This window comes from Mastigoproctus giganteus, chromosome 11, assembly GCF_048544385.1.
Source record: "Mastigoproctus giganteus isolate SK-2022 chromosome 11, ASM4854438v1, whole genome shotgun sequence".
NCBI lineage: Eukaryota > Metazoa > Arthropoda > Arachnida > Uropygi > Thelyphonidae > Mastigoproctus > Mastigoproctus giganteus.
The window spans coordinates 177,667,626-177,691,413 of NC_143585.1; the positions used below are offsets into that span (position 1 = coordinate 177,667,626).

The following is a 23,788-nucleotide window of genomic DNA, read 5'->3' on the forward strand; positions in this document are numbered from 1 at the left end:
TTACAGAAGGTATATTTTTACAGTCAACAAATTATTATTGTTCTGAAAGCAGAAAGTTTCTCTTTTACTCTAAATTCTTTGGTACTTTTGCAGCCGATTCATATTTCGGTAAGTCTGTACGAATCCTGGAAGATCTCTTTCCGGTATGTTGCATCCTCACACAGTTTTTCGGCATCTATGTGTAGTGAGTTAAATATTTTCGCTGCATTTGATGGGAAGAATCTTTGCAGGCTACTAAGATTGTTCAGGACTGAACGCAGTGGATTATTTACTTCTCCGCAACGTCTAGCAGTGGCACGCGGTTTGACTAGAATATTATCCAGGACTGGAGCATCCACTCTGCCTGTGAGCATTTGTGCGAGAGTGTGTATGTTCCTGTTAATTGTCCGCTGCATCCAGGGTGTGATGTTAAGGTTTGAGTATAGAATGGCCCTTGAGATAGTAAAAGGGTGGCCAGCAATTCTGTTAAGCCATCGCAAGAACCAGTACTCGATCCCAAGGACGGACTTATAATGTGAATCTGGAGCTGAAGACCAGATTTGCGAGGCATACATTGCAATTGGCAGGACACACATTAAAATGTACTTGGTCGCTAGCTGAGGATCCCTAATTCCTACCAGTTCCTGTCTGGTAGCCCATAAAGCGGCGAATATTTTTGTCTTCATATGGGCGAAGTGTTGAGCAAAGGTGAGTCTGTCATCCCACTTAAGACCCAGGTCCAGGTGAGAGTGCACTTTTACCACATTAGTCCCGTTCACAGAGATCGAGATGTCATTTTTATTCTGCTTGCAAGTTATGGTCATTTGGGCAGACTTCTGCGCATTAATACGGAGCCCGATGCAATCCAGGTAGCTCTCAAATTCTCTGATTGTGCTATTTGCCATCTGACAAATACCTTCTGCTGATTCATGGTCTTTGGAAGTGATGAAGAATTTTACATCGTCAGCATATGTTATAAAATTGTAGTACCGTGCAAGAAACGGCTCCAGGGCGGCCGCGAAGAGAGTAGCCGAAAGAACTCCCCCTTGTGGCACTCCTCGCGAGATGGTAAAGCAAGATTGTAGCTTTTGGTGCTTAACAATAAGTTTTCTATGTTCTAGCAGGCTGGTTATTATAGTTAACAAATTTCCTCTTACATTAAAATAATTCTTCAAAATCGCAATGAGCGCTGGAATTGAGACGTTGTCGTAGGCTGCGGAGATATCCAAAAAAATAATATCAATTTGCTCCTTCTCATTTAGTGCTTTCTGCACGCGAAAAAGGGTTTCCAGTAAGTTTGTTATTGTTGATCTACCCGAAATAACTGAGTGCAAATGTGGTGGTCTATGGCTGAAGCAGTGTTGATTGATGGTGGGAAGCAGTGCTTTTTCGAATACCTTCTGTAGGCTGCAACTGACAGAAATTGGTCTGTAATCCTTAGCCAATTTTGGGTGTTTAATCTTTGGTATTGGGGTTACAATGTAATTTTTCCAGGCATGCGGGAAAGCTCCTGACCTAATGATTTCCTGATAGATGTGCAGTAATAGATCTATTATAAATGGGCTACTTATTTTAAGGATGAACATTGGAAATTTGTCTGGTCCAACAGTGGCCTTATTGGGCAGATCGTTGATTGCTTTCATTACGCTCTCTTTGGTGATTTGTATTTCACTCAAAGGAGGTCTTGTTGGTTCCTCTCTTGTCGAATTGTTTATCTTGTTTAAATCTTTCAGAAGGTCCAAAATTTTGTTCCTATTATCAGTGGTCTCAATTTGATTCAGTCCAGGAAGGTTACCAAAAGTGTTATTAGCCCATTCCTTGAAAATGCATTCGGTCATATTCTCTAAGCTATTTCTATTGCTAGTAATTCTTTTTGCTCTTTTTAGTTTATTATGAACAACATTGGAGTGTGCCTGTCGTTTTGCTTTGATGAAATGTGCTCTTTCTTTCTTATAACGAATGTGATCGGCAGGATGACCCGTTCTTTGCCATTTTCTATACAGTTTTTGCTTCCTGAGGAAACTTGCTTTCAGTTGTGGGTTAAACCATTCTTTTGTTCTCTCAGATATTTTGATTTCTTTTGCTGCTCCTTCCAATGCTGTTTGGTATAGCTTTGTAGTGATCATTTCTAAAGCTTCGTCTACTGGCTTTTCTTGCAGGTTATTCCAGTTGTAACTAGTCAGGTGACTGAGAATGACCTCTGCATTAATATACTTCACGGAGAAAAGATACTTACTTTGCTTTTCCCAGTTCGTGTGGTTACCCTGCATGTATTTGTGTATCTTCAGTGCTGCTTCTATTTCAATGGGATTGTGGTCCGACTTAAATTTTATGCAGTTTTGCGCTAGCCTTATGTCTAAGGAACTATGATACAACAGGTCAAGTTGCTGCATTCCCCTTGTCACTGGTGTCGGAAGCTGCGTTAAGTGCAACGCACCCAATGTCGCATCCAGCTCTTTCTTGGCCTCCCTGTGTTTCGGAAAAGGCAAATTAAAATCTCCCGCTATTATTGTGTCGACTGATGGCTTTAGATTTGCAGCAAGCCAAGCATAGAGTTCGTTTCTTGTCTCCTTTGAGTGCTCAGGTGGGAGGTATATGATGCATAACTGTATTTTCACGTGCTCTTTTGAAAAGGTAACGCAAATCCCTTCAAAATTATTTGAATTGGTTTTTCGTTCTCTTATAGGCTGGTATTTATTTTGATAGCAAATTATAACTCCCCCTCCTCGCCTATCTGTTCTTCCGGTTCCCACACATTTGCAGTTTGCTGCCGCAGTTAGCCGATCTAACTGTTTTCCATTTCCCAACCAGGTTTCGATTAGGCAAATGAAATCCAGGTCCTCGTACATCATCATCGTTTGTAGGGTGTGGAGCTTATTTGAGATGCTCCTCACGTTTTGTACAAACAGGTGGATGTGATGTTCTGCATTCCCAGCTGGGGGTAGTTTTCTTGATTGCTATTGAGCCCGATTCCTTGCATCATTTTTAACCAGTGGTCTGGCCCATCTGTCTCTGTAGGGCTTGACTAAGGTACCTACTGGCCAGGCGCTTACGTCTTGTAGGCGAGTTGCCTTATCTGGTGGACAAGAGATTATAAAGGAGGAGTAAGCTGGGTGTCGTGTTTTCACTTGCTTTACTTCCACAGTTATCCCATGTTCGCCCTCACACATGGCTTTAATGTTTCTGGGCTGTGTTGTGGGTCCCAGCCTTGATACAAAAATTTGCTCTCTGGTTGCAAATAAGCAATGGACTTATCGTACGGATGGGAATCCCTCCCTCTCTCCTCAGTATACTGCTCTCACAGAGAATCTAGCAACTTTGATTTAATTTTTTAAATATTTAAAGGAATTTTACTGGTGGTTAAAAACTTACCGGCAGGCTTCGTTGAGAGTTTTTTGGCGAAACTCGAGGATGTACGTGGGATTATCTAATTTGTTCAAACACCGCTCGGTGTCTTCTTCGTTGCAGCGAAGAGAAAGGCAATACTCGAAGAGACCTAGAAAAATCAAAGACAGAGTGACTTTGTAGAACTTTTTTTATTATTAAAATAAAAGTATTTCTACAACAGTCGAGTAAAGGAACCTTTTATCTCTGTAGAAAATTTTCTGCTAGCTTCAATATAGTTGGACAATAACTTCTAACGATCATACTGCTTAATGTTAGTCTCTCTCTGGTTTTTCTCTAACGAAAACTAATAACTTATGACAATCGACACCTTGCTTGATTTATTCACCCAATAAACACTTCAGCAACTTCCTTCTTCTGTGTTTTTTTTCTATTTCCAGTGCACTGCATCTGCGCGTTTTGACAGTGGCTAAAGACAAATCTAAATAAACTTCTTTCACTTAGAAAACTAAAATTTCAATTTAAAAAAAAAAATTCGTGTAGCCTCTTTGTGCTACATTAATAAGTGATGCGTATTTTAGAAATGGGGGCGGAGGGATGTCAAAGGTTAGACAACCGCTAAACACAATGAATGTAAGGCTTCTGTTTTTAGAAAAACAGGTTTATTAAATTTGGTTAAGTTATTTTAACTAAGTGAATTAAGCATTAAGATAATGTTATAGTAACAAGATTATGTTAATGCCTAATAACATTAGAATATTAAAATTTGGTAATGGGAGCTGCACGACTTCCAGCCTTACCAATCATAATTTAATGAACAGTAAAGGAAAACATTATACATCGAATGGCCACTTTCATACGACCCACCAAATAGCGAGTAGTCCTATCTTGAGCCCTCAGAACAGTCGGCACGAGTTATGGCCTGGACTAAAAGGCTTGTTGAAAGTGTTGCCACAGGAATACTGGCCCATATTGATTGAATTACTTCCCAGTTGTAAATTGGATGGTTTCGGATCTCTACCCAAGAGCTCGTTTCATCTTATCTCACAGGTGCTCAGTTGAATTTTAGATCTGGTGTCTGATTGGGTGGGTAGACTGAATAACTAATTTCCCTGGAACCAGTTCTTCACAATTCTAATATGCCACATTATCCTGTCCGAAAAACTCCCATTCACAAATGAATCCACTGCAGCCACGAAGGGATGCTGGTCAGAAACAATTCCAGCGAGTCTGTGGCATTCAAATGGAATGCCAATGTTATCAAGGGGATAAAGTATACACCACGAAATCATTCTCCCACCCTTCACACCGACACTACCACTCAAAATTGTTGGCATCTGTCAGGATGAATTTCTGGACTTACTGTTTTATTTTATTTTTAACATATAATATACACAACAGGAATCCGCCCAGTTCAAGTGTATAACAGAGCAAATATTGTACAAAACATAAAAATAAAATGGTAGACTAATATACTTTGTACAATGAAAGTTAATTCAAACGGGAAATGTCCAATTCACAAAAATAAAAATGATATTCATGACGTCAAGTCCAGCGCTATGTAAACTCGCAAAAAGCAGTTTGCTGCAGGAGACATCATCACACACACACGAATAATGAGGACACCTTTAGCCCAGAACTCATCCGTCAACCGGTCAACCTACTCCAAATAGTTCTGTGAAATTGTTTCTTGTTCACAGCCATATCCAAATCAAACTTGTTCATGAGTGCCAATGTTCTTTTGAAGAAGGAGTTCCTGGATATTTCTAATCTGGAGTTGCGATGTGGAATGTAGTCTTCTGTCTAGTAGCCACCACTGGATGGCACAGAAGATCCGGCAGGTAGGTTGAACCATTGAAGATGTGGTACAACAGCTTTAAATCAAGAACAGTTCGCCGAGTTTCTAGAGATTGAAGCTTGAAGTAGGATCAGAGATTCCGGTAGAAGTTTCTGTGGTAAAACATTGGGTTACGTCTGGAAAGATAGTGGATTAATTTCATCTGGAGCGAATCTATTTGCTGTATCAAGTATGAATAGTGTGGGTTCCATATAGAAGAAGCAAACTCCACTATAGGGAGTACAGAGAACTGAGGATCTTGAAATCTGTACGTCTGCCGTTTAATGAAGCCAATTTGTTTTTTCACTTGGTTTAATATATTCCTAACATGTTTATCAAACCCACATGTAGTGGTAAGAGTAACTCCCAGATCTTTAACTTCGTCAACTCTGGAAATCGGAATCTCCTTGATGTAATATTCATTAACTAAAGTCTTAGTTTTCCTCGTAGCTGCAAAGGAAATAGAGCTGCATTTCCTAGTATTAACCTCCAAACCATTCAAAGCAACCCAAACAGAAAAAGAGTTTAGAGCAGCCTGAAGGTTAACTGCATCATGTTGACTGCTGATACGTGAATATAGTTTCACATCATCGGCAAACATTAGTGTCTTCATACCACCTCTCAACAAATTGCGGTAGATCATTGATAAAAATGGTGAATAAATGAGGCCCAAGAGATGATCCCTGTGGTACTCCTCTCGATGGAAAAAATTCCCTTGAGACGTCCTGTCCGATGATCACCCTGTGTTTTCGATATGAAATATAGCTCATCAACCAGGTTAATAAAGGGTCAAGTATTCCATAGTGGCTTAGTTTTTGAGCAAGTTGATTATGCGGGACACTGTCGAAAGCCTTAGTAAGGTCTGTATAGATCGCATCAACCTGTCCCCCGCGATCGACGGTGTCTATAACCTGTTGCCAGATAGTGAGAAGATTAGTGGTAGTTGATCGGCCCCTGGTGAAGCCATGTTGGCAGTCACAGATAAAGTGATGAAAATATTCCATTAATCGGTGGTGAATGACAGTGTCCAGAATTTTTGCCAGCGAGTTCATAAGGCAGATTGGACGGTAATTCTCTAGTGAGTGGTTTGCAGTTCTCTTTGGGATAGGAATAACATTAACAGTTTTGAAGTGAGTGGGGTAGATACCAGACTTAACAGAAAGATTGAATATATGCAATATTATATATTTAAGTTGTGGAAAGCATTTCTTCCACAAGATAAGTGGAATCTTATCTGGGCCTGCAGAAAAATCTTTTGTTAGTTTCCGAAGCGCTTGAATGATGTCGTCTGTGTCCACCGAGAGATTATTCAGTGTATCATCCTTAATGACTTGAAATTGATAAGCTGAAGCAGCAGCAGCTGCTGTTTTCTCTGAAAAGGAGGAGAAAAAGGTCGCAAAAAGATCTGCTTTAGTTTTGTCACCGGTTATAGGCTTGCCATCGGAATCAATGATCCTGGTTCCTGTTGAGCAGTTATTAGAATTCTTTAGCATGTTCTAGAATGGCTTCAGGTCTCCATTTACTGTGAAACTGTGTTGAATTGATTGAATATAACGAGCGTACTGATTTCTGATCATCCTTTTAACGTTACTTCTGTGTTCCTTGAAAAGTATATGCTTCATATATGTTCCATATATGCTTCATCATGTGACGTCCTAAAGTGTTTTCTGCACTGTTCTTTGGCTCGTATAATCGCAGTTATGTCTGTCGTGATCCAATGAGGGAATTTATTCCTGTAATTTTTACTAAGAGGTACGAACTCTTGAATGATAGAGTAGATTGTGCTAATAAGATGATCGGTGACTGCGTCAAGATCATTAATCCGTGGGAAGGAGAACCAATCAATGCAATCGAGCTCACGCCCTAATAGTTGCCAGTCTGCTCTCCTAAAGTTCAGCTTGGCTGGGACAGGAGTAGTGCTTCTACTCTTCTTTGATATGTTTATTTTACAGCTTAAAGCCGTGTGATCAGGCGGCAGAAATGAAACTGCTTCTAAAATAAGGATCTGCTTGGATGCAAAAATGAGATCCAGCATCGCCTTGCCTCTAGTACAAGTATTGTTATACTTGCTTGAGACTCAGTTCAGACATGTCATATAGCAGCTTAGTTGAAGCGGTTGACTCCTCAATGCCTAGTGGAGAGTGTTGAGTATTGAAGTGTCCAAACAAGTACACCTCATCCGGCTGGTGAAAAAACGTTTCAAACTCCCAGAGTGCTTGCGACAGCCTCTCCATAAGAAGAAGATCGACCGGAGGCGGAAGGTAGATAGCTGCAATGAGAACAGTTTTATTATGAACCTTCAGCTGACAAGAGATTCCTTCAATGTTGTGGAAAGTCCTGTGCATTTTAACTGCAAATTGGTTTGAGATAATAATCGCGACAACACCTCTCCTAGATCCCCTGTCTATTTTCAGGACAGTATAGCCCACTGCTGCCACTTCCGAATCCAGAATCCCGTCGTGTAGCCATGTTTCTGTGAAGATATGTTCGCCATGTTCTGGTCCTCTCATCAGCAGACGTTTTTTCTAATCCTCTGCTGTCCAACGTTGGTGTTTCTGAGCATATTGTAACTGGACCTTCTTGTGTTTTGCTCACAGGGGTGGAACGCAGGTCGGTTGTCAGTGCGATATGCGTGCAACGTACGACAAGTTATTCTTTGTGAAATGACTTTTTGGTTGCCACTGTTGCACTGGGATTTTTTGTTTTTGACTGATTGTGTTTGTTCTGTTACCAGGCATCAGTGTCATCAGTCTCCGCTGTCCTCTAGCATCAAATAATGAGCCTTTTTCCGACCAGTGGATTGCCGTTGGACAGCTGGATGTTCTCAAGTCTTGTATCCACTGGCTGAACTGCATGCGGCATCCATACCTATTTTCCTAACTGTTTGATATACAGCAGTATATTTATTACCCAAATGTTTTGTGTATGGTACTAATATGTGATGCTGTTATTAAAGGAGAGCTCCATTTCACAAAAGGATCGGCGTGGTTAATGAAGTGTCCACTCAGTGCTCTCTGCTTACACGTAAACAGATATGAAAAAAAAAAAAGAAAAACTAAAACAGATTTTAAAATACTGGGATATAGAAACAAAGCAGATTTCTAAAAACTGAGTTTAAGGTACAGTCAAGACAACAAAAGAAAAAAAAAAAAAAAACTTTTTAGGTAGCGGCTTGTCAGGCAAAACAAAAGTGTCTAGAAGTAAACTTTAGTCATTAATTTCAGTGTATTCACCTAAAATGAAAGGGGTCACATGATATATATAATTGGTAAATTTAAGAAGTTAGCGAATTCTGAATTAGAGAATGTCCAATTGTCCAGTGGACATCAGAAAGTAGGAATTTGACATCCTGAAGTGAAAAGATTTAGTTCTCAGAGAAAGAGAAACTTCATGAGTAGGCATGCCTTTTACTCACTGTCGAAGAGTGGAATCATAATGGACTATATCCCATCAATTCGACTGGGATCCTGTCACTTGTAGTGGGCCATAGCATATGTAAATATTGTCTGGCCAGAGCTCATATTTGCCCACTGGTATCGTCTAGTGCATCTTTAGTGGACATCTACTCGGCTCAAAACTGCATTAAATGATGACACCCTTCTGATCTATTTTCTCATTATTCTAAATGCTAATCTTTATATGTCAAACTGTGAAATATGTTAATCTGAAAATCATAATGTCATATGTATGTCAAAATTTGTATTCAGCCTTTCAAGGAGAATGTCCCATGGACTATATAACTTTTACTCTTGGGGTTTGATTCACCTTTGAATCAGACCCCCACCACTCTAGCCAATGGCTGTTCCAGGGGTGGTTCCTCAACGGAGAAATAAATTGATAATAATATGTTGTGGCACTATTTAATCCGAAGAGTTTGTTAATTCTATCCGTTAGAGAATTTGGAGAGATGATGGTCGAAGAAGGTATTCTCGTGGCACGAGGAGCCTCGGAAATTGGCACGTTATTATAATTTCTCCCTGATGGGCTTCCACCCAGTGACGGGTGTTGATACTAAGTGCACAGGGTGGTTATGACCGGCTATCATTACTACCCTACAGGTGTTCAAGATTGCGACTTTCTTGTAGGTGATTTGACAGGCCTATTTCTTGCTAGGCTCTTGTGTACGGTCTTTGGAATCATTCCGGTGGTCGACACATTGATTGGGGTGGCCATTACTTGCTGCATATGCCACATCTCTTCGATCTCCGACTTAGGTCCGCATACTTCCTGACCTTTACCTCGTAGGTTTACTGGGTTAACACCGCTGTGTCAATCAGATATTGAATTCTGCGGTGGCTGAACTGTCTGGGAGGGAACCCCTTCACCATCTCGAAATCCATTCTCCTAGTCAACCTAGGCATGACCACCTGGAAGCTCATTGTCCTCAAAAAAAAAAAAAATCTGTCAACGCTTACCAAGCTGCTAACTTGCCATATTGATGCCCCATCAATAAAAGATATCATCGCACCAACAAGAGGAAGAAATAGAAGCCATCCCCTACTTAGGATGAAGCTATCAAAGTTGGACTCCCTAAAAGGAATGTTCCCATGTAACACCATTGAACACTTCAACACCTTCTCCATTGATCCGATAAAGTTTGAAGTCAACAAAACCTACAGAAGGCAAATTATAGACCAAATCTGGACTAAATCACCAGGATTGCTGTGAAAATTGAGCAGTTTTTATTAGAAATTTGATGATATGACCAAATAAAATGCAATAATGTAATGAATAAATAAATCTGTTATGTTAGTTACTGATAAAGAAATCAACCTATGTATTTAACTCTTCAATTATCAATATCTCTGTTATTTCAAAGTGAATACAATTAAGCAAATGTACATATCTATTTAATAGTTTTTATTATACAATAATTATATTGTAAAGATCTGAAAATTTGTACAAACGTGTATAATGTATATTTTAAAATTTCTGTACATCCTCCTAGCCCACTTGCTGTACAGGGGGTGAACATTGTGTTAATAAACTGATAGTAAGTAAGATGGGTAGGTAGCTTTTGCCTCCTTGTCGAATTGTGCTGTGTAAGACGTAAAATCTTACATGTTTAATATTTTAGAAAAAAAAGTGAGATTTATTTAAAATAAAGTTTAGGAAATGGCAATATGGGGCAGCGGAACAGTACTGGCCACCAATACTAATTATATAATAGGTCACAGGCAAAGAGATTAAATGTAGACAAGGTAACAGTAAAAGTTAGCGTGGGAGACTACGGGCCGAACGTGGCTATGGCTACTGGCGAGGAGGTGCGAACAATTTAGGTTAGGACAGAACATAAGTGAAGGACACAATCGGTCGGACATTCCTTTTGATCGAGGACCCCCGGAGACCAGCCAGGTAGTAAATAGGGGTCAAATGCTCAAGTGAGATTTTAAAATTAGCGTCCGGCTGTCGGCGATCGCAAGGTTAGAAGATAGTGAAAAACAAATTCGTTAAAAGCACAAACAAAGTAGCGGCGCGCTTCAAAGGAACAGAAAATCTGGGAAAATAATAATTTATTAAAATAAGAGGTTGAATTGTACATAGTAAAATTAGCTTGAGAAAAGTCGAAGGACGAATAGGGCAGAAAGAAAGTCGAAAAAAGGAGAAGATTGGTTATAGAAAAAAAAGGGGGGGCAGACCTGACAAACTAGGGCGGTATGTGATTGAAATGACAAAAAGGAGTGAGCAGGGGGAAACAGAAACAGATCCCTCAGTTGAGCTTTATGTGGGTGGTTATGAAGATGAGTTAGAAACAGTGAGAACCCCGAGTTGAGTATGTGGGGGTGTGTGGAAATGTGTTAGGAAAAGACAAAGATTAGATTCTCGTCGGCGTTTGGGAAAATGAGTTAGGACAGGCAGTTGAGTTTTTGTGTGGTGTTATAAAATGTGACAGACACAGAGTTGAGAATTTGGGAGTGTTTTGCGAAGATGAGTTAGTAACATGGACAGTTGAGGGTTCTGTTGTGGCAGGAAATGTGTGTCAGTTAACAGTTGAGTGTTTGGTCGTGGTGGGAAAAGAGCAGGGTAGCGCCCTGTGAGGTCTTCTTCTTGAAAGTGTTTTTTAATAGGTGGAGCGGGAAAACGAGGGTAGCACCCTATGAGTTTTTCCTTGTGAAAGGTTTTAATAAGGTGGAGAGACAGGGAGCGAAATCCGCAGAATCAGTAGCTCGAGAGAAAGGAGCGAAAACTCTGAATTAGTAGGTCGATAAAGTGGCGAATGGAAGTAGCCCGTGTAAGTTGAAAAAAAAAAAAAAAAAGCCTCAGGATGAAGATAGCAGTCCCCATATCGACGGAGTAGGATAGTATGCAACGTGCCAGCTCAGTTCAGGTGTACAGTGAGTCCATCAGAATACCAGAATTGTGATCCTCACTAGAAAATTCGTTAGGAGTTCTAGAATGAATGCCCTGATATACGATGATGCCATTTCCAACTAAGAGTGGGAGGATCCAAAACAGAGAGGCCCGACTAAGAGGAAATTAAGTAAGTGACTAACATAGTATTCTCGTTACCTTAAAGGACTTTAGGACCCTAATAACAGATTAGTGGAGATTTAAGATACTGAGAGATATATACATGTATAAAAATATATACGTAATGTAGAGAGAGATAAGTTGGGTAATAATAATAGAAATTTGACAGGTATAACTTTGTAATTAGTGAAAGGAACTAAAGAAGAAGAAAAGGGTGTTAATGATAGTAGTGGCTTTGATTAATAATAAAACATATGTTATGTTATAAGCAAAGGAGAGAAAAGGAATATTTGTCATAAGTTGTTTCCTGGAAAATGTAGGTATGATTAACATTTTTGGAAGGGGAGGGTAAAGTCCTAGACCAGTGTATAAGGTAAGAATTATGGAGCTTGTAAGGAAATTATGGATCATGTGCAAGGAAGAAACTACAACAGTTGATGTACTAATATCGTTTGTGTTGTAAAGGAAAGGATATATAACCACTGTACGTAATTGTATATGTAACTAATACTAAGTAGACAAAGTTGAATAATAATAGTACATGTCTCAATTTGTTCATTTTTTTTATGTTGTATATATATGTAAATAAACTATGTTATATTATATATTTGTGTGTGTAGTTTGTCATCCTGGAACACCCAGCTTTTCCGAAGGGAATTATAATTAGTCGAGAAGTTCCCTTGAATTTGGAATTCTTCTAGGAAGTAAAAGTCAGATGCGTAAGTGGGGGAAATAGGAATAAAGTGGACAAACACATAATAGGGAACAAAATAAAATAGAAACAATAACAAAAATATAAAATAAATATAACTAAATATATAAAATATCATCCTTTCAATTCCACCCCCCACAGCTGTCAGTTATTAAGGAGCGGTCCCATTACAGCTTGTGGGTTGGAGTCACCAGTACAGCCTGTGGTTCGTACAGAACTTATAATACGGTACACTTTATTTCTTTGATCACTTGGTACTTTCTCGCTAGCTTCTGATGTATTATCCTGGCTAACTGGTCGTGTCTACGAGTGTATTCCGTCTATATGATCCCCTTGCATCCTGAGGTGATGTGTTTTGGCTCGTTTCTGAGGTCAGGTGGCATCGTCGACATGTGTCATCGACACTCCGGGATCCTTGGCAATGCATTTCAAGATTTCCCGAATTTAAAGAAAAATACATAATGAACAAACTCGGTAGAACTGTTTTAAGAAGAATAACGGTCGAGTAATAACTGATAATGATTGTAGCTAGTGAAGAATAGGGTTAATGTTTTGAAGTGAAATAGAAGGGACCAACGCTATGCATCATTTATTTGTCAGCGTTGATCGTTTCGATCCCGTTTAACGTGACGTGTATACGTTAGTAACGTATGTTACGTCATCTTGAAGGGCATTATGGGTAAGAAAATACGAAACCAGAAATAGAAGACTGAAATAAGGATAAATATTCAACACAAAGCTATGACAAATGCGTGTATGTTAGTAACAAAGCTGAAGTGTTGTATTTGGCACTATGGTTTGAGAGGGAAAGAGAACAGAAAGAAAGGGGAGAAGGTGGTGGGGGAATAAGTAAACGATTTGATTACAGGAGGTTGTTTGAATAAAACCACACTTGCTTTAAATCTAAAGCAAGTTTTGAAGATGATCGTTACACACGGAAACGCTCCGAGAAGTGCCACTTACTCGAGTTGCGTCTGTGAAGCAACTCGTTGTGAAGGGATCGCCAATATGAGATGTGTAATGATGCATAACGTTCACGGGGGGGGGGGGAAACGAAAAATTTATTTGGACGATACTAGGAACCAAATATCAACCAATCATACAGACTTTTCCCTTTGTTATAATAAAGGGTTCTTTTACATTCAACTTGTCTCCATTTTTTTTCTTTCTTTTAAAAAACTAAAGAGTGACGGGGGGGGGGGGTTCAAGCCCATGACTGCTGAATACGGTGCTGTTTCTTGTATTCTGTCTATCTTGTGAACTCCTCTGACCGTTTGGTCGTCCGGGATATAAACAGAAAATTTTATTTAATAGAGCGAATTTGAAGTCTGGGTGCGATTAGTGATAAGGTGTCATCAGCAACCGCGGCATTAATGTCGACAGCAGACTACCAGCTGTTGAAACCTTCCCCGTGTCTCTGCTGGAACTCTCGCCGACGTTTCAACTCAATGAACTGTGACCACAAGCTGAAATGACACGTTGAGAAAGTATGGTGTTGCCCTTCAGTTCGCCTGTCTATCACACAATTTTCAATGGTTACAGATGTGGAATCAATTTTGTTTTTCATCTGTCCCAGGCCAATATTTTCATTTACATCCACCACAACATCACCTCTGATGGCATTCTATTTTACGGATTCTAACATTAACTAAACGGCTTTGCCAATGGGGCAAGGGAGGATGTTTTCCCCTGTAAATTCCATCAGATGTGGGCTGTATAAATAAGTAAACCCACTCCAACGAATCACTGCTATGGCTTTTTTGCTCCGTATACCTCAAATATGTTACATCATTGATAGCCGTTCTTCAGCGCACGAGTATGAGAGTGAATGGAGTCTACGTCTCCTCCTGTGCCACTACATACAGGAGGAGTCTGTCTCCTCCTGTATGTACCTAAAAAAACTAAATCACTGAAAACTGTAAGCAGTGAGTGAATGGACTGAGCCAGGGTTTCAGCGGAGGCCCGCCAATGGATGTTAAAGAACTCCTCTTAATTTTTATCGTTTCCTAATTGTCTTGATATAGATTATTGAAAGGATCTTCTCTAAAACGATGGCTGCCTAAAAGAACCCTGGATTTTGAATCCGTCCCTTTCTTCAGTTTGCGTCTACGTTGCATTCTCATTTATTAATTCTTTCGGTAAAAATACAATTTAGTTAATTATTTTACTTATTGGATGCAAGCTGAACAAGGATTGAACTGACTGAAGAAATCCGACAAAAATGCATTTTGAACTCGTGGTAAATAGAACAGAAGAGGAAGGTTTCTTTCCATTATATAACAGAACGTCCCTAATATTTTATCTCCATTTCTTTCACCTTTCTGTTCAACGAAAATACCGGCATCGAAAACAGGTGGAAATTGGATTCGGAAATTATCGGGATAAAGCTACCGGAACTGGATTTATGAGTTTGCTTATTCTCGAATGCGAAGATTAAATTGGACTAATTAAAAATTTAAGTTAATTTCCATTTCTCCACAATATCGAAATCCTGGAAAGGCGTTTTCACGAAATGAAACAACCACAAAAGCATTACCGTGAACTTACCAGTGAAAGCGAATAAACAGATGAGTACCCTCCTCATCTTGCCCAGGAGATCGTTCGCTGTGCTACGACAAAACGCCGAATTCGTGTACGGCGATCATTACTGGAGTCATTTATGCGAATTATTCCTTTGATTCGGGGTATTTCGCACGCAAGCAAACCGTTCAAGTGACCTTGGAACCCACGAACTGCACTTCGCAGTCCGTTTCTCCTCAATCAGATTGTAATTTCAGTAGCTGAACCCTTTTAGCGCTTTCGTGCGATCGAATACATTCTCGGGGGAATGCAAGAAAATGGTGTTGTGTTCCAGCCGCTAATAGAAGGCCGTCGATGGTGCTGAAACCAACCATGAATTCGCATTTGCGTCGGTGTTTTCGCCTTGTTTCGCTTACGGGAATGTTGCGTCCATTTCTGCGACGATGAACAAACGTGACCTTTGTGTACAGACGGCGATTCTGAGAAAACGCCCCGTTCTCAATCTGTATTGTTGGTTCGAACCTGTGGCCACGCTTAATCAAATATTCCGCATTAAATATTCACGGCTGACCGACCCGCTTGAGGGGTGTACAAAACAGTACCGACATGTTTTTGTATTTCCTTTTTCATTACCCCATTTTGGAAAAGGATCGAATAATAAAAATCGATTAACCGCAATAATTAATTAATCGAGAAGCTAAACATCGGATAATGTTTTGGAGCGATTTTTCTTCTTACAAAATTAAAAAACGCCTTTTTCTTTCTTTGAGGAGGAAATAAAAGTAAAAAATTTTTTTGGGTAATCAGAATTCCGCTGTCCCTTTTGAAATCATCAATTTCGTTAGAATAATATAAGTATTTAATTTAACGTAAAGTATTTAAGTTGAAACGTATTAAGTAAGTTCATTACTGGCCAAACATGCCAAAGAGCACCGAACTAAAAATTATAATAATAAAATTCTTTAATAGGTTAAAAAATGGTTTTCATTCGTGATTGCATGCAGGGAGGGATCTTACGAAACGTTAACTGTACAATTGACCAAGCACAGAAATATAAAGTTCAGCTACAAAATAACCATTAAAAACGAAATATAAAATTAATCGTAATTAAAACAAAGACGACTACAAATTAAACATAAAATAATGACATCGGCACACTAGGACCTGCACTTGTACCTGTCATTTACATACAGTAAGATAGGTCAAAATGTCATCTCCATACGACTTGTCAATGTTGAGCGAGTCCGAAGTCACATTTGGGAAGTGTCTATTGAAACTGTAACCTCTGGAGCCTTGAGCACAAAGAGGGGGTACTTACTGCGGAGGTGCCTTCCTGGCAAACGCCAACCAACCGTGTTCCAGATGTTCATGTAGTTATACTTAGATCAACACAGACGAAGGAATGCCTTTTTATTTTCCTCACACGGGCTCTGTGGACTGTGGGCGTGTAATGCACGTTGCCACAGCGTGCAGGTTTGGATGTTGTGGGACCACAAGCTGGCCCACTTCAGCACCCAGAATTGTAGACACCATAGTTTCTTGAAGCTGGTGGGAGGTGTGGCAGACAATTTCCACGGCATAGCAGAGCACGCTACTGAAGTACGTTTCGGGATATTTCCCGATTATTATTTTTTTTTTATTCTGAATTGTGCGCAGATCTATTTTCATTCCTCAGAAGGTTCGCAAGGCTTTGAAAAACTGAGCTCAGATTTGTTGTTTATAGTTGAGGTTAGCATCAACGACTACTCCCAGGAATTTGACACTGCATGTCGGATCCAATCCTGTTAGATTGAGATTAAGAACCTAACCTGTTAATTCCGGAAGTAAGGTATCAGCGGGCGTCCGACTTGGAGAAAAGATTAGGTAGCTTGACTTCTGTGGATTAACTGAAAGGACAAATATTTGGCGTACTCATAGAATGTATTGGAGTAGTTCTTCAGAGTTTATGAGGCGGTTTGTCTTGCTTGTGGATCAACGACCTGGCGTTTGCATGCATACGACAGTAACGCTAGAACGTGATCCTTACGTGTCACAAATATTGCGGCGAAAGCGGGGCAGACAGAACCACCTTTTGGGTTACCACTTTGTGTTGCACTCTCAAAGACTGGGATTGCAACATCGTTATAGATGCATATCTCGAGGAATTTCAGGAAGGGAGAGACGATTGATATCGGCCTGAAGTCGGCAGGTGTTTTCGCAAGAGACTTTTTTGGAACTACCATGACTCAATCAACCAGCTTGCAAGCACCTGTGCCTGTTTCAGTACCTCGTTGTAGAAGTGGGCGAGCACTCTGCTGATGAAATAGACAGCAATTTTGAGACTAAAGAGGTATTGAGGCAGTTCCTATGATGGACTTGTCAGGTAGCGAGTTTATTTTTATTAGCTGTTGTTCGGAAATTTCGATATTCGTGGTAATTGAAGAAACGTTGAGCTCTTCATTCCAAGGATATACTTCAGACACTCTGTGATCTCTCTCATAGCAACACATCAAAATCTTGTTGTTGTGGTTGTTGTTTTCTGGTGCAAGGGCAACTTGGGCCATATTGCGCCTCCCAAATCATTCAATTTAAATACAGTATAAGAAGTGCTTATACAGCAGTTAGAAACGGTCATACATTTGAATTTGCTTTAAATAGAAAAAGAATTCAGAGAGATTTGCTTCTTTACCTATGATTCTATTGAGAGACAGGTTGTTGCAGATCTGAAATGAAACTAAAAGCTATTCGTCCGGCGCTGTTAAACAAGCTACATTTAAGGAGTATATGTTTTACTGTAAGTGGTTGCGAGCAGTAAGCACACTGAGGAGGACCATTCCCTGTAAGCAGATATAGATGTGTGAGGTGAGTGTGACCTATTCGGATTCTGGCTAAGATTACTACTTCTTTTCTGTTTTTACGAAGACTAGAAGTCCATAATTGTGATTCAGGTTTTATTTGAAATAGCTTGTTATTTGTTTGCATTTTCCGCAGAAGTGTCCATTGTTCCATTCTTCGTATATTATGTTTATAACCAGGATATGGGACTTGGCCATTTGTTGAGGCTACGTTGGAAGGTCGTTGAGGGTACGTTCATTTCCTGTGGTCAGGAATACCACTGTGCCCAGGCATCCAAGAAAAGATAAGTTTGAGGATACTCATGAAGCTGCATTAGCTTCTGTCTTACAATATTAATAAAGGATTGTTAGGTGAGGAAGTGCTTTTCAAAGCTGAAATAGCACTTTGTGTATCAGTATATATTATACTTTTATTAATTGACAGCAGTGAGACATTTTTCAGAGCAGGCTTAATGGCATGAAGCTCAGCGGTATAACTGCTACATTCGGGTGGAAGTGAAAAGACAGTTGTAGAAGAGAAGACAGCAGCTGAACCCACTTGATTGTCAGATTTTGAAACCATCAGTATAGATCTTGGTCAAGTGGGGATACTTGTGTATGAGAATAATGCAGTTGTTGGATGTTAATCTTTGCTATGGAACCTCCACCCCATTGTGAAAGTATTGATCAGAAGAAATTGTGAAAGTAGTTCACGGGGGGGGGGGAGATCTGGATCTTTTGATTCTCTGAGGATATTATCCAACCGGATGTTCCAGCTTTCTGCAATCTGATACCAGCAGGCCGAATTGTTCTGGGTTTATTTGCATAGTGGGTTTTCCACTGGGGATCATGCAGGAGTGGCCAAACAGGATGAGTGGACAGGCTTTTAATTTTAGCTGAGTATTTCATCAGCAACATGCTCTCTTCTGATGGTAATTGGAGGTTCGTGAGCCTCAACATACTTTGAACTGCTGTCGTTCTGTATGCACCTAGGGCTATCCTAAGAGAGGAATGTTGGATGGGCGCAAGACGGGCTAAGGTGCTCTCCCTAGCTGAGTCAGTCATAAACAGGTGCTCCGTAGTCTAGCTGAGATCTAATTAGTGATTTATTTAAGTGGAGTAGAATATAACGACCTGCACCCCCAGATGTACTGGAGATAACATTGAGTATATTCATTTTCTTTACGCAAGTGATTCTTAGATATTTTATGTGTTCCTGGAAGTTTAATTTCTTATCAAAAATTAGTCCTAGGAGACGAATACTGGTCACCATTAGTTGAGGGTGATTGGCCAAGTGCAATTCAGGTTCTAGATGCATTCTGTTCTTTGTGCAGAAATGTATGGTTGTAGGTTTGTGGCTTAACAGTGTATCCATTTTGTGCCATCCATAATTCAATGTTGTTTATGGATATTTGGTGATTCCTCTCGATATAGTTCATTAGCATTAATAGAGGCATATGATGCAAGAAAGCAAGCTTATGCAGCATCAGCAAAAAAAAGAAAAAAAAAAAAAACACCACTCCCATTTCACCCCTCCGTTCGTTCGAAATACCTGTCTAGCTGAGCCTTAAATTTATTTAGGCTATCAACTTCCACAAGGTATGCAAGTCTGTTCCACCAACCAACTACCCGCTGGTTAAAGGCAAATTTCCGCACATTACCCTACATCTGTCTTTCCCCAATCTGAATTTATGCCCTCTCAGGTGATTATTCTGAGTAAGAGGAAGAATCCCATCAGCATTGAGCATGCTCAAACCATTCAAGGCTTTATACACCTCTATCAGATCACCTCGCCGGTGCCTAGTCTCCAGACTCTGTAATTTGCAAAATTTAAGCCTTTCTTCGTAAGAGCAACACTTTGTTCCATTCACTAATCTTGTTGCCCTTCTCTGTACTCGTTCCAGCAGCTCTACATCCTTCTTGAAATGAGGCATCCAGACCTGTATACAGTACTCAAGGTATGGCCTGACCATTGCCTTATACAAGGGAATAATTACCTCCTTATCCCTGCTAGAAAAATTCCCGTATATCATTGACAAGACACCATGAGTTACTCTTGCTGACCGTCTGCACTGCTCAGAGAACTTCATATCTGCCTGCACGATTACCCCCAGGTCCTTTTCATTCTCTACCACTGTCAGTGTAGTACCACAGAGTTGATACGTTACTCTGGGGTTACTGTTTCCCATATGTAGTACTTTACATTTGTCAATGTTAAACTTCATTTGCCACCTCTCAGCCCATCTGCTCAACCTTTCCAGATCCTGTTGCAGCAGCATAGCGTCAGTAGCGTCCTTAACAACCCTGACAACCTTTGTATCGTCTGCAAACTTGGACATTAAGCTTGATATACCATCATCAATATCATTTATAAATACAGAAAACAATAATGGACCCAACACTGAGCCCTGAGGGACTCCACTAATAACATTATTCCACGATGAGCAGTGTCCATTGATTACCACTCTGTCTTCTCCCCCCCCCAACCATCCCTTTATCCATAGCAGCAATTTGCCTTCAATGCCACACTGCTCCAATTTGTGTAGCAGTCTTTCATGTGCAACAGTGTCAAAAGCCTTTCTAAGATCCAAAAATATAATATCAAAGTTATTCCCTGCATCCAGTTCTTTTGTGAGTGCATCATAGTATCCAATCAATATTTTGGGAATGGCAGGATATGGTAAGGTCAACCGTATAGAGATATACATCAATGGTGTTTGGTATGCGGTTTGTGATATTGTTTATTCGTAGTGAGAACAGAACCATGTGGGACTCTTTGTATACATGTTTGAGATTAAATCTGCCGGTACTTAACTTGGAAAGATGTGTATCGAAGGGAGATTTGAATAAAATATGGTAAATGCCATCTCATATGAATAGAATGGAGATCTCTTAGGATGCTGTATCGCCATATATGATATCAAGGCGTATCATGACGAGATGTTGATTTCTAATCAATGCGTTTATGGTTGATTCAGCTTTTGTTATGAGGTCTAGATAAGATCTATTCTTTCGAAACCAAACTGATTGTTACTGATTATGTTTCGTTATTCAAGATACCAGGTGAGACGATGGTGAACCATTTTTTTCCAAAGACTTACTCAAGCAGCTAGTTAAAGAAATTGGTCTATAATTGTGTGGAATTGAATGACCTTTTTCAGGTTTCGGTATAGCTATATATATAAGAATGCTGCCAGGAAGTGGGGATTATATGTTCTGAGAATATCCAATTGTTGAAGATAGTGATTTCTGATAGAGAGTTGAAGCCTTAAACAGTAAATTCCGCCAGGGCTAGGAGCACTGTTCCTTGAGGTATATATAGATTCTTTCAGTTCAGATATTGTTAATGGTTATAGTTATAGGGCAAATGGGAGTAGCTTTGAAGTTGAGTTTCCTTTTCTCAGTTTTGGCTTTAATTTTTTGGAAAGACGGTTGATGCGGACAATTCACAGAACAGTTCCTGAGGCATTAGCCATCTCTCCAGGAGAGGAGATTTCCTTCCCATTCCAGTTAATAATAGGTGAAGGCGATAGATGATATTTTCCGCTTAGCTTCTTTATTTTTTTCCAGATTATTCGGGTATCAGCATTTGTTGATTGATGAGGCAAATTTTATCCATGAATGTTTTTGGCCTTTCGCCGGATGTAACAAGCTTTGGCTCTCAGTCTCTTGAAACTAATAACGTTGGCAGTGGTTGGATATTTGCAGAAGGTGTTCCATGTTTTTTCTCTTTTTACAATCACTATTCCACCAGTGATTGGTATGCCGACGGTTTCTCATTTGAGACTGTGGGATGGTGGCTTTGCAGCCGTCTGCGTTTTGATATGATCGGTAGCACTGTGGCAATAGCAGAAGACTCAATGATATCCTCGTCAAAAGGTAGATGATCGGTAAATTTTGTCCAGTTAGCTTTGGAAAAATTATATCTTTTTTGTTTCTGTTTGTTTGTTTGCGCTGGGTGGTTTGAATGCTACAAGTCAGCGGATAATGGTCACTGTTTAGAGAATTGTCATGTACTGCCCACTCTATAGTTCGGAAGAGAATCGAAGTGCAGATTGAGAGATCTATTGGAGTGGTTGAGCCAGTAGGAAAATGAATGTAAGAAGGTAAGCCAGTGTTCAACAGTGTCAAATTCTCTGTCAAGTAGCAATTAAATAAGCTCACCACGTCCATCTGAGACCAGATAACCCCATAATGGATGATGTCTATTAAAATCTCCTAATAAACAAAAAGGAGACAGTAACTGAGAAATAAAATTTTCCAGATCCTGAGTTGTGCATGGACGGTTTGGTGGAAGATATATCGAGACCACTGTCAACGTTATACCGATTACTATACGGGTAGCAACAGCTTATAATGGCGTTTTCAATGGAATGTGCCTGGAGGGGACTCGTGATTCCACTAGTATAGCTACTCCTCCATGGTGCTATTAGTTTCAGATCGATCTTTTCTGAAGATAGTATAGTTTGACTGCAACGGATATTTTTGTTGTGAAATTCGTTACTTGTAAGCATATGGCAACAGGATTATTACCACATTAACTTTTTATACTAAAAAAATGTCTGGTTTGAGAGTGGGAAATTGATTTGTCAGAATGCAAACTTTTGGCAACAACGTCGGAATTTGTTTGTTTGGAGATTTATAAGATGCATCGGCATCTGTGGCCATACGGTGTATGCTATTTCTTCTTGGAGAGTTAATTGCAAAGCTAGTAACAGTAGATTTATTTTAAAGTTAAAGGAGATGGTATACATTAATCATTTTGAGAAATGTACAAGTGCTCGAGACCTTTGTTAAAGAAAGTAAGTGTAAGAGCGTCTTCTGTTGTCGCTGAAGTAAAAAGAATCTGGCGTTCTCTTGTATATTTTGTGCGTTCAACAAAGATATGTTTTACTGAAAGAACAGCGTTAGTAATGACACTGATGGGATATCTCCCCTCTTAAAAGATAACCATGCTTGATATTTTTATGACCTATTCGCAGACGAGCCAATATTATCTCCTGTTGTTTCTTTGAACTGAAGCTGGAAGGCCATCGCTCAAGTTTTGGCTTGATTTTTCGTTGCTGCCAATGATAACCGCCACATGCATGTTTCCTGGATTATTGGTCTATAGTCTTGATGATGGACTTTCCACTTGTTGAGAAGGGCACCGGCAACAGCTGTCTTATATTGGCGGTGGTAAAATACCTCGCACATGTTTTTAGGCTAGATTTCTTGAGATTCTACGCCAAAACAGATGAACTAGGTGGAGATGGGCTTTTGCCTAGGAGCCACTATTGATTCTGGTATACACGTACGAAGTGCCCCAGGAGGTATAATATAATGTCTTATATATGTATATCGAGAATGTTAATGTGTGTGTGTATATATATATATATATATTATTTTTTTTTTTTTTTTGTAAATATTGTGTGTGTACAAATAAATGGAAATGAAATGAATGTTGTTGGATGGTAGGTTAGCAGAATTGTCCACTAGTTCATTACCAGAAGTTTCCACATGTCCTCGGACCCAACAGAAGTAGATGTTTCTCTCAAGTTCTGACAAGATATGCAAAGAAGTGATTATTTCTTTTGCGACTGGGTGGGTAATGTTCATGATGTCTTTTAGTGCTTCACGTGCACTTAAAGAATCTGAGAAAATTATGCTGTTTTTAATATCAGAGGACTCAATGTAATTCAGTGCAACCTGAATTACTATTAGTTCGGCAGAGAATATACTGAACTCGCATGATAATTCATAAGCTAATGTGATGTTTGGAAAAACTACTCCGATTCCAACAATGGCATCATTCTTTGATCAATAGTATGCACTACGACGAAGTTGGGAAACTGGTCCACTACTGCATGATATAGTTGCAAGAAATTTCTTATGTAAAGTAGATTTATTCCATTCATGAAGGTGAAAGTCGGATGTAGGTGGAGTGATGTTCCAAGGAGCAGGAGGGAATGGAAGGCTATGCGCCACATTATCTGAGGTTAAATTTAGTTTTTTAAGGTGTTTTATTCTCGTACCAAAGGACTGTTAGCAGTAGGGTGGTTTTAGTACAATCTGCTCTGCTGTGATGTGAAAAGTATCTGTCAATTTAGGTGTTTTGGCACAGATCTAATT

General features: G+C 39.7%; 1 protein-coding gene across 1 annotated transcript in view; it reads right to left on the bottom strand.

Moving 5' to 3' along the window:
* LOC150078590 (uncharacterized) overlaps nucleotides 1-23,788 on the bottom strand; it is a 49,230-nt gene that overhangs the window by 22,042 nt on the left and 3,400 nt on the right. Inside the window, exon 3 of the mRNA XM_090384627.1 lies at nucleotides 3,352-3,475. Coding sequence (XP_090240753.1) covers nucleotides 3,352-3,475 — 124 coding nt within the window. The remainder of the gene's footprint in view (nucleotides 1-3,351; nucleotides 3,476-23,788) is intronic.